General features: G+C 42.1%; 1 protein-coding gene across 1 annotated transcript in view; it reads left to right on the plus strand.

The window, feature by feature from the left end:
* KATNAL2 (katanin catalytic subunit A1 like 2) overlaps window positions 1-17581 on the plus strand; it is a 67613-nt gene that overhangs the window by 35903 nt on the left and 14129 nt on the right. The window contains exons 7-13 of the mRNA XM_027577689.1: window positions 1543-1641; window positions 1850-1927; window positions 5390-5488; window positions 7531-7594; window positions 7791-7909; window positions 12981-13072; window positions 15255-15365. Coding sequence (XP_027433490.1) covers window positions 1543-1641; window positions 1850-1927; window positions 5390-5488; window positions 7531-7594; window positions 7791-7909; window positions 12981-13072; window positions 15255-15365 — 662 coding nt within the window. The remainder of the gene's footprint in view (window positions 1-1542; window positions 1642-1849; window positions 1928-5389; window positions 5489-7530; window positions 7595-7790; window positions 7910-12980; window positions 13073-15254; window positions 15366-17581) is intronic.

A 17581-nucleotide genomic window follows, 5' to 3' on the forward strand; every position in this document is an offset into this window, starting at 1 on the left:
CTCTACTCCTTTCATGATGAACCTCGTGTCTTGATTCATAAATAAGAGCTGCTCAAATAGAAAAGACTAATTGGGTAGATGTAGGCAAAAAGCAGGTTAACACATGTCCTTTGGAGATGCGAAGAAGCAGTATCAACATCAACAGGTTTCTCTTGATTATAACTTCAGGGGTTGTATTTCTTGTTAGAGCCATCTCTCTTTCTTTGGGCAAGTTCTCAGACTACAGGACTTCAGATTTACCTCTGGCCAGCTCTTCTTGGGTAAATGAGACTCTGGCTGTGTGCGCTTGGAGGGGAAGCTGGGAGCATCTCCCTGGAAATGAAGGGAGCTCTCATTGGCCTGAACTGGCTCCTTGGGAGGGCCTCCATTATATGGGTGATCGCTGGAGATGATGCATTCAGATCAGTGCCTCCCTCAGAGAAATACTTCCCAGTTCACCTCTGCCACTTTCATTGTGTTTTCGGCCACTTTGGCCTAGTAATTTTGTGGCCCTGGTTTCTCCTGTGAACATCTCACGTTGATATGAATAGTTGTTTCTGATCAGGTCACAAGGAAGGGACTATTTAACCCAGCACTTAACCTTTGAAGGAATCTGGTTATAAGTTCTCTTTCCAGCAGAAGTGTCCTCAGGGTTAAAATGTAGATGGTTTTCTTCCTAGCACTGCAAATGTTCATAAACTGAACAAGGGTATATGGCCAGGGGCCCATCTCCAAAATGGGTCTATCATTGCCATGTTAGGGCCCCTAGCTTCAGGGTTCCTGAGCCCCCCTACAAATTTAGTAGGCACGGTGTTCTTAAAGGCACTAGTCAGATTGCCTAGGTTCAAAACCCTGCTCAGACTTTTCCAGCTGTGTGACCTTGGGCAAGTCATTCAATCTTGCTGAGCCTCATTTCTCTTATCTAGAAAATGGAAATAATCAGCTTGTGCTTTAAACATCACGAGTGGAGAGTGTTAGAATAGTGCCCGGCATATAACATGCACTCAGTAAGTGCTGGCGACTGCTGCCAATATTCCTTTTCTGCACGCATCCTTCCTTTTTCCTTCTGCCTGCGGGGAAGGCAAGGGGGTGCTGGGAGGAGTATGGGAAGACAGATATCTGGGTTCGAATCCTGGCCTTAAGCCACTTGTTAGATGGGACTCTACTGAGTGGAGAACGTACATGATAGTAAGTGGGAGCTACTGTTACTCCTACGTCAATGAGTTCTTCCCGTGCGGGGGATGTTTCCAAGGACCAGACAACGAAGGGGAGGCAGACCTGTAAGGAAGCAGAGGGCGTGGTGTCAGAAAAATGCTTGGGAATTTCCATTCAAACCAACTTCGCTCTGAAGAGTTTATTTGCAACTTAATTTTTTTTTCTAGAGTGCCCAACTTGAAGAAATCGTCTCGTTTATGATTAGTGCAGGTTCTTTTTAAAGCCCCACTTTAAGTTTGCCCTACATATCAGGATACATAAAGGTGTCTTGACTGACTGAAGCTGAGCTATTAGGGATAGTCTTCCCCCCATGTTTTAATGGTGTAAATAACCATTACTCCCTTTCAGGGCCAAATCATTGACTTCCGAGGGCTGCTCACAGATGCCATCAAAGGAGCAACCAGCGAACTTGGCTTGAACAGCTTTGACTGTAACCCCGACCCCTCAGTAAGTGGCTAAGATGTGACATTCATCTTGCAAACTACCAACATCTAGACAAACTTCAGAAATATAATTTTGAGTCCAGACAAACCTTGAGATCAAATCGAAGGTCACAGCAACCTGCCACCACTTATGTCACCGAGATCCACGCCCCGTTTTGCTTTCTAAATTATGAGCAATATTGTAACGTAAGGCTTTCTGTTCCTATCGTCAGGAACGACTGTTGAAACCTCTGAGTGCATTTATTGGCATGAATAGTGAGATGCGAGAATTGGCAGCCGTGGTGAGCCGGGTAAGATCTGATATTCAATTCACAAATTTACGGAGGCGGATTGGGGCTCCTGGAACATTGTGGGCTGCTTCTTTTATTAATAACAATAAATATGATCATTTATTTATAAAGTGCCCTCACTTGCAAAGGCACTCATATTGTTTAGAGGCACAATAATGCATGATAAATAAATTATAGAATCATAAAATTACAATACAAAAAGCCCACCATCTCACTACAGAGGCCAAGAAAACCAAAAGGGAAAAAGACTTAGAAGGGAAGGGACAGGTGAAAGGTTTGAGAGCAGAGCCAAGAGTTAAGGAAAGAAAGCCTCTTAGAGAAGGAAAGAGCATGCCTGTGTCTTGTTTAAACAGTCAAAGTCTAGAAACAGAGATGTTGGGAGTCTAATGATTTCATCATTGGAAATTTCCATGAAAAACAAGATTAGCAGGAAAGAGTTTATCATCTGGACTACTGATTTTTAAGTTTACCCTCCAGAATTTATTTATTTTAATTTCTTCTTTTTAAAAAAATTTAAATTCAACTAGCCAACATATAGTACGTCATTACTTTTAGATGTAGAGTTCAGTAATTCATCAGTTGCATATAACACCCAGTGCTCATCACATCACGTGCCCTCCTTACTGCCCGTCACGGTTACCCCATCCCCCGACCCACCTCCCTACCCTCCAGAATTTAAAAACAGTGAAGTCTCATGGTTAACGACTGGAATCAGCTCTGGGATCAGTTGAGCTGGATTTGATTTCTACATCCTTCTCTTTCTAGCCATGTGACTTTGAGCAAGTTCCTTGGAAACAGGATAGATTCCTGAGTTATAGGGTACTTATCTGATATCTAGCAATCTCATATTTAATGAAAGACTGAAAGCCAAGCAGACTCAGAGAGATGTTTAATATGCTCCAAAAAATGCGCAGGTATTCTGCAGTAAAAGGGTTCCCTAGCTCTGGCTGTTCAGTTCAGCCGCGGTTACTGCCCCTATTAGGTATCAAGCACGCGCTGGGGGCTGGAAACACAAAGATGAACGAATCAGACACAGTCCTTGCCTATGGAAGTCTTTCATCCCATGGGTAAGGTGCACTTGGAGAACATAAAGGAGGGGTATTTTGTGCCAAAGGGTAGGGAAAGCATGAGGGAAGAAGATACACAAGAAATAGGCACATGAAAATGCACAAGAGGAAGGGTGGAGGGTTCTGGACCAAATAACATACACCTGGAAATTGTACAGCTTTGAGCCGAATGAGCCACAAGGAGCCACAAGGAGTGGTGGGGAAGGGGGCTGCAGAGAGAGGCCAAGTAAGGGGCACAGTGAGCACTAACCCAGGGCTGGAAGTGGCCTGTAGGACGTGGGAAATCTTTGAAAGGTGTCCATCGGCAGAATGGGATACTCAAATGTGTTTTTCGTCTGTTCTAATGACAGTGTGGTGGCTGGATATCAAAGAAATGGAGATGAGGAGACCAGCTCTCGAGTTATTACTAGTGAGAGAGGACGAGGTCTGAGCCAGGCCGTGGTAATTAGGATGCAAAGGAGAGGAGAGAAAAAAAAAATTTCTATGCCCTTAAAAATCAATAGTCTCGTTACTGTTTCTGCAAAAAGACAACATGACTAGTGATGACAGAGTTATAGAGTAGAAGTGGCCTGAAATGATTCCACCCAGCATCTTTTCTACAATACCATGGGAAGTAGTCATCCAGTCTCTGCTTGAATGCTTACAGTGATGGGGAGATCACCACCTCATGACTGATAACTTTTGTTGCTATAAGGAGGAACTTCCTATTGGGAAGTTAAACACTGCTCTGTGGAACTCAATGTCAGCTCTAGAAGAGGGCAAGAAATAGTGCTCTCATCTATGGATGCTTTGAATTCCAAGGTAGATGAGTCCCCACTCTGTGCCAAGCTTTTCCTTAGAAAGTATGGTAGTAAGAATGTGAGTGGGTGGTGGGCTATCCTGCAGATCCACAATCTGAATAGGGGGCGTTCTCCCAAGATTTTGGAAGACGGAGTCCTTTCTCTGTCACTGTATCAATGGATCATGCCCATTACGCACCACCAAAATCACTCGTATGAATATTTTCGCTAATAAAAGTGGTCAGTCGTGGTGGAGGAGATGTGGGAGGGTGGGCGACAGGGATGGGGGTATACCATCTCATCAGCATTGAAAAAACATACTTTAAAAACATTTTTTAAACTTAATTAATTTATTTATTTTTAACGATTTTATTTATTTGACAGAGAGAGACACAGTGAGAGAGGGAACACAAACAGGGGGAGTGGGAGAGGGAGAAGCAGGCTTCCCGCCGAGCAGGGAGCCCGACGCGGGGCTCGATCCCAGGACCCTGGGATCATGACCTGCGCCGAAGGCAGACACCCAACGACTGAGCCACCCAGGCGCCCCAAAAACCATATTTTTATATTTTGAACCATGTGTATTATTTAAAAATTAGATAAATATAGGGGCGCCTGGGTGGCTTAATCAGCTAAGTGTCCAACTCTCGGTTTTGGCTCAGGTCATGATCTCAGGGTCATGAGATTGAGCCCTGCGGTGGGCTCTGCACTCAGCAGGGAGTCTGCTTGAAGATTTTCTCTCTCTCTGCCCCTCCTTCCATTCAGGTGCACACACACTCTCTCAAATAAACAGATCTTTAAAAAAATTAAATGACTATAAAAATAGTTACCAGATTGTTCTGTAGTCACTCAGAATGACTTTTAAAAGGAAGCTTTTTCTGATGTAACACTAGATACTCAGTATGCTTGGAACTGCCCCTACTGAGAAAGGCCCTGAGTGGCTGTTCTGAGGCGTCCTGTGGAATTGAAATTTGGAACCTGTAAATTAGTTATCAGTAAAACCTACCTTAATTGATTGCCCCAGATGGTTGCTACAGGGCTCCACTAGCAGAGGGCAAACTGTGCTTTTGCTTGTTAGCTTCCTTGAATTCTGTAGAAGCAATTGCTCCTGATGGAAAGTAGGGAGAGATCACTAGGGAAAAAGAGAAATTGGTTTCAGAGGAACATTATCTCTTTTAGGCCACAAATTAAGAAAGCATTTGCGAGATCAAGGAGCAAGCGAGGCCAGGCCCTGGCTGGGAACTCTGTTTTGCAGTAAAAGCCAATGTAATTTGAAGGCATATTCTGTAGCTTCTTTGATTACAGTCATAAATCAGCATGGTTTGCTATTGACTGAAGACAGGTATAGTCCATCGTTAGGAGATTTTGTTTCCTCTTAAAAGTACCATATTATCTCATCAATCTCTTCTTCAGGGAAAATCACGGAATATGTTCATGGCATCCATTTGGTGAACTAGCCCATAATTACAATGCATATATATACATATATCTAATATGGGGAGTTTTTATCACCAGCACTTTATGTCCTATTGTAAGTCAAGTGTTCTGCTGCTCCTGTGTTTATTACAGCTGTGGAGGAAAACATTAGTTTTAACAAAATGATCAAATGTGCATTGCAGGACATTTATCTCCATAATCCAAACATAAAGTGGAATGACATTATCGGACTCGATGCAGCCAAGCAGTTAGTCAAAGAAGCTGTTGTGTACCCTATCAGGGTAAGGATGGGAAGCCTCTTGGGGGTTGTTCCTGTTCATTATCCATTGGCCAAACTGTATGTCATGAACCCATCAGGAAGAGAAGGGCAGGCTGTTCTTCTGTCATCTAGTTAACTTTTTGCCTGTGTCACAATATTTGGTTAAACACTGGAGTGCCAAGGCCCTGTCGATTTAAAATCATGTTACATATTGGTTCAAGGCAGGTCTGTTCAAGTGATCATTTAAGATCTAAGACTCTAATGTAGATGATTTGTCAGTTACCATAGATTGGTTCAAATTAGCCTGCCTCCCTAAAAATATACTTATTATAGTAGAAAGGCCTCCTCTAAGAGAGGGCCTCTCACTTTATTTCTATAGATCTTACCCCCCCCAATACCCCCATCATCTGAGGTTCTGCTTTTGACTTTTTGTAAAGACTAGACGGCCCCTTCCAGGGCACTGGCCAGTAAAGCCACCATGTTATGCTCACTGCTTTTTCCCGACAAGTCTCCGTGCAGAGTGGGTCATGAAACAGGAAGGAGAATAGGAAAATAAGATGTTCCGTGTCGGGTTTACGACTGTGGTGACGAGAAGGTCTGTATACCACATAGCTTTGGCTGTATAACAGACCACCCCAAAACGTTGTGCCTTAAAACAACAATCATTTATTTGTGTGCAATTGTGGCGGTAGGCAGTCTGGGCTGGGCTCATCTTTTCCACCTGGTACTGGCTGGGCTTACGTGTCTGCGGCACCAACCGGCGTGGCTGGGAAAGTTGGAACAGACAAGACGACTGAGCCTTGTCGCCGTGCCTCTCATCCTCCAGCAGGGAGGCCCAGTTCCTGTGGCGACACAGACTTCCCAGACAGAAGCCAGAAAGGGCAGGTCCCAATCCAACAGCATTTTTCATGTCTCTTCTTATTACAGTCCTTATATTTTCAAGTCTCTCCTTATATTTGCTAATGTCTCAGTGGCCAAGGTCACAAGGCCAAGTCCAGATTCAAGTGGTGGAGAAATGTACTCTACCGAGAGGCAGAAATATACTCTGCCTCTCAGTGGAAGGAGCTGCCGATAATTTGTGACCATTTTCTGTGATCTCTCAAAGTCAAGATAACACATTTATTGTATTGAACAATCTATTGATTCTTACCACTGAGCCCACGCAGCCCCTGATTTTTGGTTGCTTCTATTCTAATGAGACAAAAATCAATAAATTTGGATGGTCTCTCCTGCTTTCTTCCTGTGTTTAGACAGGGGGGTAAGGAATATACTGGCATTCAGAATTAGTAGAAATTTATTCACCCTTTCCTCTAAGTGGCTCTACAGTATAAGTTTCCTGGGAAAGGACAGAACATCTCATTGAAACTCTGGATATGTTAACTCCATGGTGTTATAACCTTTGTATGTGATGGCATCAAGATTTTGGCATTAGCATCAGCAAGAAACCAGTAGCTAGTTACAATTTTACTATTGTTTTTCCTTCTCCCTTGTTCTCTATCAACTCTCCCTTCCCTCTAGACTGTCTGATTTTGAACTAATGAGAGAGAATCCCTGAAGTCCATGCATGTCCTGTTTGGAGTCCTTGTCTCATAATGCATTCAGCACTGAATGTTCCCAACTTCTAAATCAGGCTTTGCCATAGCTTTGTGCTTTATTAATATACACCTTTGTTGTTGGTTTTAGTGTTTATCTTAAAGGGTATTCCTGGTTCACAACATTCAAAAGATTGCCCTGTACAGAGAACTCCGGGGGAAATAATGTTATGTATGTAGGAAATAACTCCTGGAGCGGGAAAGTACCTAGATATGCCTTTCTTTTCCTTAAAAAAAAAAAAAAATTGCTCTTTTAAAAAGCTACAAAAATTAAGCCAGGCATGGCTATTAAGTGTGAAAGTAAAACTGGGGTAAATAAGATGTAAACAGAAGCAGCCAGCCTTAAGAAAAGGAAGACGTGACTCTCTGCGTTGTGCCGTGTTTCAGTCCCGCTTCCTTCATGTGTCTGTGCTAACGGTGTGCAGGCTGATGTACTGATGCCAAACCTCATCTCTGTTCCTTGTTTCCACAGTACCCACAGCTGTTTACAGGAATCCTTTCTCCCTGGAAAGGACTGCTGCTGTATGGCCCTCCAGGTAAAGGAACCTTTCTGTTTTGGTCTTGATATCCGGTGTGTGCCGAGGACGAGCTGCCCTATCTGTCCTCATTCGGGCCGGCGGCTGATGAGCGCTGGGCAACCACCTCCTTTTTCACTTGTGAGATTGACTTCTATCTGTGAGCAGGGGAACGGAGCTCAGGTGTCGCTCATGTTTTATCCCCATGTGTCTCTAGGTACAGGAAAGACTTTACTAGCCAAAGCTGTGGCCACGGAGTGCAAAACCACCTTCTTTAACATTTCTGCATCTACCATTGTCAGCAAATGGAGAGGGGATTCCGAAAAACTTGTTCGGGTAGGAATTCTTGATTTTGCCTTTTTTACAATAAGCTCCAGCAGAATACGATGGTACACGATGATGTTAGAGCTTATTTGTTTTAATAGAATTTACCCTGGATTTTGATTACCAAAAGCCCAGGAGATGGGCTGACTATTATATGTGGATATTAATCTTGTCCCCATCAGCAAAACATGATCTCCTTTCCTTCAGGAATGTGACCAACAGTCCTTTTTTGATTCCTGTAGCTTAGGAACGGAAGCTGGGACAAAGGTTTTTTATGAAGTGGAATATTTTTTTCTTCATTCAAGAAGCATTTATTATTAAGCATGTGCAGTATATTCAGTTAACATTTATCGAGAAGCTACTACCGTATGCTAGTTCCTACACTAGATACTCTCAGAAAGAATCAAGAAATTGAAAACAATTATTTTTTCAGATGCCCTGAGCAACTTTCCTCCACAGTGCCCCAAAGCCTTACAGTTTTTTCCGCTCCTTAGGAGAGAAATATAAAATATATTTTATGTAAAATATAATACAAAATTTTATGTTCTAAAATTTTACTATACTTTCCAGTCACCTTAAGAGAACATCTGTTTATGATTTACACCTCATTGTAAGGTGGGCCCTTCTCAGAAGTCCTGTTAAACAGTTGAATTCTGTAGAATGACTGGTATGAAATCAATACTAAGTCAGTGTAAATACCATGTATTTTCTGAAAAGAAATTACTCTAAAATATTAGGCTTGTTATATTCCCTTGGATGACTCATTTTCAAAATATTATGGCTTACTTGGAAGTCATAATAGAATATTTTTATAGGATTGATTTACCTAAAATGACCTATTATTTATTACTTTGATACTTTTCTCAAGTTACTTCAAATGTGTAAGTTTTTATAAATTTTTATCACCCCTTCAAGATTGTAATTCGTGGAAATCCACGTTGACATCTGTTTCTTTGTTCTTTGAGTCTACCTTAGTATCAGGTCTAAAGGTGGGGTTGGATCTTACCTGTTCCTAAATTTGTGGGTTCTTTTTTTTTCTTAAAGATTTTATTTATTTGAGAGAGAGAATGAGAGAGAGAGAGAGAGAGCACATGAAGGGGGGAGGGTCAGAGGGAGAAGCAGACTCCCCCCGCTGAGCAGGGAACCCGATGCAGGACTTGATCCCAGGACTCCAGGATCATGACCTGAGTCGAAGGCAGTCGCTTAACCAACTTAGCCACCCAGGTGCCCCAAATTTTTGGGTTCTATGTGATACTAGTTAGTCTGATTTCAATTAGCTAAAATCCAACTAACTATAAAATCTTCATCAGCCTGAAGACTTTTTTTTAACATTCCATTTCTATGTGCTGAGGAACAATAAAACTTTTACAAGATGACCCCAGAATCAGTTTAGATTCATCTCCTGTCATGAAAAGTGGTGTTTACAACTGTGAGCACAAAACACTGCAAGATGCTCAAAGAAAGATTACATTATATTCCCTGGACAGGACATCCCTAAACAGAAGAATAAATTCAAATATTTTATGAATATTCTTTTTTCTTAAAGATTTTATTCATTTATTTCAGAGAGAGAGAGCACACGCGCATGTGCAAGCATGAGCAGTGGGAAAGGCAGAGTGAGAAGCAGACTCCCCACTGAGCAGGGAGCCTAATGCAGGACTCTGTCCCAGGACCCTGGGATCATGACCTGAGCCGAAGGCAGATGCTCAACTGACTGAGCCACTCAGGCGCCCCTTTTATGAATATTCTCAATGAAGATTGAAACTACTAAAAGAATTGTCTTGTTTAATGTTGGATAGCCAGAAAAGTCATTTAACAAGGACTCTCCATTCTGTGTGAACATTTTATTTAACTAAAGTTTTCCTTTGCTTCAGTATTATTTTGTTAGAATTCTTTTTTTTTTTAAAGATTTTATTTATTTATTTGACAGAGAGAGACACAGTGAGAGCAGGGACACAAGCAGGGGTAGTGGGAGAGGGAGAAGCAGGCTTCCCGTGGAGCAGGGAGCCCGATGTGGGACTCGATCCCAGGACCCTGGGATCATGATCTGAGCCAAAGGCAGACGCTTAACGACTAAGCCACCCAGACGCCCTATTTTGTTAGAATTCTAAGGGCAAGGAAATGATTCCTCCCCCAATTTCTCCCCTTCCTTTCCCAAATATTTTTTAAAAATAACTATGTTGGAGTGCTGGGTGGCTCAGTCAGTTAAGTGGCTGACTCTTGATCTCAGCTCAGGTCATAATCTCGGCTCAGGTCATGATCTCAGGGTCCTGGGACCAAGCCCCACGTCAGGCTCTGTACTCAGCAGGGAGTCTGCTTGAGGATTCTCTCTCTCTCTCCCTCTCCCCTTCCTCCCACTCATGCTCCCTCTCTTTCACTCTCTAAAATAAATAAACAAATCTTTAAAAAAACCACACTAGTATTTTGGAAAAAAAAAAAAAAAAAGGTACAAAAGGGAATATAGACCCTTGAGCCCTCTCCCTAGAGGCAACTACTACAGTTTGCTAGAGCAGCCTTTCAGGACATTTATCTATATCTATATTAATATCAACAACTTCCATCTATATCTCCCTTCCTTATTAAATACAAGCTGGAACATACGACACATAACCTTGTATACCTTTTGATTTTTTTCCACACTCAAGAATATAACTTGGCTGTTGTTCCACACTATTATAGACAGAACAGTTCTTTTATAAGTCTGCATGGCATTTCATTGCCCACGTATACCAAAATGTAATTAACCTGTCTTTTCTCAATGGACATTTAGGTTGTTTCTAGTCTCTTGCTATCGTGAACAAAGCTACAGTAAACAATCTTACTATATACGTGTCCTTGCATACATAGTAGTGTAGGACAATTTCTTTGAAGTAGAGTTGCTAGGTCAGAGAGAATGAAAAATCACTGATTGCCAAATTACCTGACAACAGCGTTGCGCCAGCTTACACACCCATCAATGATGTGCACTGCTCATTTGCTTCCCCCACCCTGGCCAACGCTTGCAGTACTTAAATTTAAAAATCTTTGCCAATCTGATAGTGAAAGTAATATTTCAGTGCTCATATATGCATTTATTTAATTCTGAATGAACTTGAGCATCTTTTTATAGGTTTAGAAGATATGTGTATTTTCTTTTTTTCTGTGAAATGCATTTTTGGTTTTGGATATTTAAAAAAATAATTCAACAGGGAAATAGATAACTTCTGCTAACCTTGAAGGATCTCATCTTCTATCCTTTCAGAAATTATTTTCTGAGCTCTTGGAAAGATCCTCACCTGGAAAATCTTGGTCATGCTGTCAAGATCTTTACTATGAAGTTTTCAGATAAAGAGAGCAGCCCTTCAGGACCTTCCCCTAAATCAGAGACACTTTCCTACCATTTGTTTCTCTTTCTATTCCAATTAAAGAGTTATTTATAGGGAACCCTTGGGTTATGTTCCTCCCTCCCCTCCTAATGTTCTTGCCTCCTAGGAATTGATGCTATTGAATAGTTGAGTGGTCTCTTCAGCAAATGCACACACCTGTTGGTGCTTACATCTTTCAACACCCTCCCCCTGCCCCCCAGTCATATGATTTAACTTCCTCCAAGTACTTTTGAAAATTTTAGACTAATGCTTCCAGAGCACTTACCCGGAATTCTATATATTCTCTGGCACTGGAAAGAGCAGTGGCGTGGTCAATATGGAGACATAGGCTCCAGATGTGGTTCTCCTTCCAACTGGATGTTTGGTCTTGTAGAGCCTCTTGGTCTCTCTGCACCTTAGGGAGCACCTTAAAAACATGTGTGGTTCTATTAAAGAGTTCTGATATTCTACTTTTCATTGGGAAGATTGCTGCTATTGTAATCATCCTTAGTATCAGTTATATCTGGGCTTTTTTTGTGATAAGGAAAACAAGTTACTGGCTTCTAATGAGAGGGTCTCTATTGTGTCTAAAAGGCATTTGTGATGTGTGTCCCAGCATTGATACTGTTCTCTCAGTTCATTAGGCTGAGCCAGTTGTCTCGGCTGAATGAAATAGGATTCTGTGAAAGGAAAATACTTGAGGATGAGCATGGATGTACCATACGTGCATGCAGTGGTGAAGGTGAGGAATTTCCCACTCAGTGACAGGGAGACCTGTAAGGGATAACCTGCCACTACTCACGAAAACTGCAATCTGGCCTTTTCTGGGCTCTTCTCCTCTTATTTGTTCTGTGATGCTTTGCTAGTGTTAAGTGACATGGAGAACAAATCCCCTATGCCTATTAAAGAACTTCTATTCTTTTCTAAATCTCTACTGCTTTCTCTGATCAACCAGTGAAGAATTACATATGGTGCTCAAGAGATCAGTTTCAAGGTTAAAAAAAAGAAAGGTTTAGTTTTTTATACTCTTTTCATCACCACCACATCTCCCTTTAGAGCTCTTTATTTTGTTTTTATATGTCTGTTCTTTTGCTGGCTGCTTTCCTGTTCTTGTTCAGTCTGTAATATTTTATTTTGGAATGGAACATTTTATTCAATTGGGAATTGCCTTCGAGTACCTGAGCCTACCAAACAACAGTGTTTGGAGTGGAATGGGGGCCCCAAGGAGTGATATGGGGAGTAGAAAGGGGCAACATTCTTCAGCCTTGTTACCCATGACTGGAACTGTATCCTCTCCCTACAACCCTTCCTTCTAAGAATAACTTTCATTGTCCCTAAAGGTTAAGGGAAAATCAACAAATGAGTTTAAACATTCCAAGGCTTTTGTGTCCATATGGAACATATGATTGGCAGGGAGTCTCAGGGGCTAACTAACTGACTAGAAGCTCAGGAACTGAGTTTTATCTTAAGCTCTCCCATTTATGATTAGTAACCTTGAGCTTACCATTAACTCTCTCTGTCTCCAATTTTATCAAGTGATAAGTGGAAATAATTGGACCATCCATGGGGTTGTGCTAAGGAGAAATAATTGCAATGATTATAAAGTTATTGTGAAAGAACAGAGTGCAGCATAAATGCTTAATGTTACAGCCATCCTAAGCTTTTAATCTCTGGGAGCATCAGTGAACTTAAACTTAAGTATATGAATTTGAATATGTGGTTGCTTTTCTCCCACCCAGGTGTTATTTGAACTTGCCCGCTATCACGCCCCCTCCACCATCTTCCTGGACGAGCTGGAGTCAGTGATGAGTCAGAGAGGCACGGCTCCTGGGTAACAGACAGGGTTTTTTTTTTTTTTTTTTGGTCATCACTTCTCCCCTCTTGTAAGTGTGTTTGATGGTCGGAAGCCCATCGACATTTACCAGCAGAATGAGCCTATTAATAAGCCCACAAATTTTCTGCAGACACATGGAAAGGTCTTTAAATTAGATCCTGTTAACTGAATAGCTGATTTAAGGAGTTTTTATAACCGGAGGAAATGTCATCCTCCCTTCCCCCTTTCCCCACAGAGTGGTTTTCAGGCCTGAAGATCACCCAGCCCCATGATCCCAGGCTGCCATAACGGTCTTGCTGGCTCAAAATAGCTGTCTGTGACCACCTCCTCTGGAGCCAGAGGGGCTGCCTGCGGGGAATGGGGCTGCAAAGGCCAAGTCCCGAGAGGCAGCCCTCGACAAGGTGTGTGAGGCCAGGGAAGCCACCACTTCTCTGTGACATCAGGTTGTGGCTCAGCCTGATTTTAAATATGTCAAATATGTCATCTCTAAAGATTAAGTGTCCACTAATGTCCCCAGCAGGAAAGAACACATCTCAGACTGCAGTGAGCCTTCTGTGTGTGTGTGTGTGTGTGTGTTTTAAGAAAGTCTTTCTGTCTTAGTCAGAAGTATTCTTCTTTGAAACTTTTTACTAAACCTGGCTTGGAAAAACATGTCTCTGGGCAATCTCAACACAGCTGCATTTATTAATGGCCTCTAATGGTCCATTATCAAGGCAGAACTAGTAGTAATAAGAGGCAAATATTTAGCTTCTTGGATATATAACTACAATATAATTTATGAAATTTTACTTATTGGAAATCATTTTCCTAACAGCAAAGCAACCATTAAGATGCACCCAAGAGGCATGGCATTGATGGCATTGACTTAAATGGGAAAATTGCCATGGCTTAATGGGTGCTAGTCAGCCCCACGCTGGGACACCTTGTCTTTCTATTCAGGACCTGATGGGAGCAGACCAGTGCACAGGCACCCAGCTGGGCACCCATCAGGCAGATCACTCTAGTGCTCATCTCACCTGCAAAGACCTGGCCCACCTGGCTGCCTTACCATAGTGACCTGTGCACTTGTGCTTCATTTGCTCTGTCCATCTCCACTCCCAGGTTTCCCCACAGCTTTGAATGTGCTAATTTGGGAACTTCATCAACTATCCTTGTGTGTGCTCCCAAGGGGAAGCTGAACGTCAGCTTCCTTGTCTGGAACTTGGACCCTAAAAGTAGAGTCTTCAAAGGGTCAGGGAATAAGGGCAGGTGCTCTGAAGACTTCGTGGGTCATATGATGTTAAGAGAAAAATTATGAGTAAATGCCAAATAAATATACAACTCTACTGTGAGACTCTCCTTTCTCTTAAGAAAGGTAGTTTGATAGTGAGTGGCACAGTTCTTGAAAAAACACATACCTAATCGATGCTGCCACCATACACATGCAGAGATGAGAGGCTGAATGGCGTGCGGTCCAAGAAATGCATTTTTTGTCCTTTTACTTCAATCTGTACAAGTGAAGAGGAAGGAGAACCTGCTAATGTAGTCAGTATTTAGAGCCAATTTAGATTGTTAGGTCCTGTAGTGAGATCCTTCTTGTTGGGAGGGTCTTTGGCCGTGGTGGAGGTGGGGCTCAGAAGGTGAATTTGCACAGAAGACAGCCTCAATCTGCTGTGTGAGGAAAGCATACTTTCCATGTCATTATCTTGGTTCTTATTAGAAGAGAATGAAATAGATTCATTGTAGTAGCTCATCTCTCTTCTTCAATAGATTATATCCACAAGTTATACTAAAAGAAATGCTGTGTATAAAAGTACTTTTATGCCCGCTACAGAAATGAAAGGATTCTTCTCAATTACACCATTTTCACCAAGGGCAAACAGTACTGCAGGTTGACATAGCCCGGCTGCAGTAAGTCCATCAGGGCTACTGTCTACTTTTCAGCTGTTTTCTAGTTCACTGCCAGCCTTTGGTTTTCTTTTCAATATCGTCATTATGTTCATTTACTTCCTTTCTATCACCCTCTATGTGAAAATAGTACCAAACTGCTTGTTTCCTCCAACTCTAGTACAAGTGGCTCCTTAGAATGAGGCAGGGAACCTGTTCTACAGGCACCGAGTCATTGATGTGAATGCTACTCTTGTCCTGGAAGCAAAGGCTCCACGTCTTGGGAGAATCTCACCTCTGTGTCTCTCTGTAGGGGAGAGCATGAAGGAAGCCTTCGGATGAAGACAGAGTTACTGGTGCAAATGGATGGGCTGGCTCGCTCAGAAGATCTCGTGTTTGTCTTAGCAGCCTCTAACCTGCCATGGTAAGAGATCTTGTTACATTTTGAATACATTTTTAAAAAAGATTTGTTTATTTGAGAGCAAATGCCCTAGAGGGGCAGAGAAAGATGGAAAGAGAGAATCTCAAGCAGACTCCCTGCTGAGCGCAGAGCCCTATGTGGGGGTTGATCCCATAACTTGGAGACCATGACCTGAGCCAAAATAGAGTCTAATGCTTAACTGACTGAGCTACCCAGGTGCCCCTTGAATACATTTTCATGAGCCACTGAGTACGGATGAAGACATTGTGTTGACCGTTTTGGGCAAAGGCTCATTGTTTGGTTCCAGCCCTGGGGAATTAATCGGAAGTCTTTCCGGGTCAAGTCCTCAGTCCTTGCTATCCGTACCATGAGAGAATCTGCCTTAATAGAAGGAACATAGGCCAGGCCTACCACTAACAATATTTAAAATGGACATTTTGGGGCACCTGGGTGGCTCAGTTGGTTAAGTGTCTGACTTCAGCTCAGGTCATGATCTCAGGGTCCTGGGATTGAGCCCCATGTTGAGCCCCACCTCAGGCTCCATGTTCAGAGGGGAGTCTGTTTCTCCTTCTCCCTCTGCCCTTCTCCCTGCTTGTGTTCTCTTTCCTTCTCTCTCTCTTAAATAAGTAAATAAAATCTTTCAAAAAATAAAATGGACATTTTGAGTTTCAAGTCAAATTATTTACTATATTTGAGCAGGGCTTTGGCAGAGAACTATAAAATGCCAAAGTGTTCAGGCAGGATTCAAGGAATATTCCAGAAATAATATGTTTATACTTTAACAGTATTAAAATCAAACTTTTTTTTAAATTAGGAGGAGAATCTTTAATGTTGCATAGTAAATAGGAAGCTAAATAATCTCTAATTGAAAATATAATCTACTCTCAGAGTCTTTTATTTAAATTGTATCCCAGAGTGGTTTAAGAACAATTCTAGAAGTGGAATTGGGAAATAAGAGAGGTTGACTAGGGAAAAACAGTATCTATTTGGAGAGTATATTTAAAAAAAATAATTATAATCCCTTTATAGTTCCAAGAATATTTTCACATACATTATTTCTTTTGAGCTGCAGGTTAAGACAGGAGACAGATAAGGGAGTGCTGTTTTTTCCCATTTGCAGACAGGGACCAAGGACAAGGAAGGTCAATCCACCCAAAGTCCATAGCAAATCTGCAACAGAGCTGGGACTTGTCACCCTAACCCCCCACTGTCCCCCCTACCCCATCCATTTCTGTTTCCACATGCAAAGACGAAAGAGAAACTCTTCTGTCGTTTCTCTTGCTGGTCATCTAGGCTCCCAAAGAAGTCACTGAAAAGAGATGGTGATGTTCACATGTAATCTGTTATTTTAAATATATTCCTAATTTCAACCTGGTTCCACCTTCCCTCAAATTTATAAGACTTCACTAATGTGTAAGGTGATCAGCATTTATGTGTTCATGATAGAGGTATTTATATACAAATATTAAAGTGACGTCCAAGCAGAGAACTGTCATTTAAATGTGACTGTGAAATCCCTCAGAGAAAGAATCTCCATTGCTTCATCCATTTGAAATAGGGTTGATCATAAGCACTTTACTCCCCTCCCAGGTGATGTGGGAGTCAGCTGGAGAGGGTCTGTGCATGGCTCTGGGAACGTCTGTACACCCTGGGGGGACCGACACATTTTCTACAGGAACAGAAAACCTTCTACTCCCAGTGAATACCTAGGACTTTGTTGAGGAAGTTACTGTGCTGCCACAATTTCCCCTAGGTGATCAGTTTTTGGTAAACCCCAAATAAAATGATCACAGAAGAAAAAAAAAAGGCAATCAATCAAATATTAAAGCTTAGAAGTCTTTTCCAAAAGAATTGCCCCTCATCACGGTAAATGACAAATACGCACAATGCTTTTGAGCTTTGCCTGCATCGTTACAATGTACCTTGGAATCAATATGTTCTTTCTGACCCACCCTTGAGCAGTGCTGGGCTCTAGAAAAACTTCTTACTATGAAAAATTCCAAACAGACACTAAAGAAGAGGAAAAAGCACCCACCATTTCCCAGTTTCAGTAACTAACATCTTGCCCAACTGATTTATTGATTTTTAAAGATTTTATTAATTTGAGAGAGAGAGCGTGCACAGAGGGAGAGGGAGAAGCAGGCTCCCCACTGAGCAGGGAGCCCGACATGGGGTTTGATCCCAGGACCCTGAGATCACAACCTGAGCCGAGGGCAGAC

The sequence above is a fragment of the Zalophus californianus genome, chromosome 14 (genome assembly GCF_009762305.2).
Source record: "Zalophus californianus isolate mZalCal1 chromosome 14, mZalCal1.pri.v2, whole genome shotgun sequence".
Taxonomy (NCBI): domain Eukaryota; kingdom Metazoa; phylum Chordata; class Mammalia; order Carnivora; family Otariidae; genus Zalophus; species Zalophus californianus.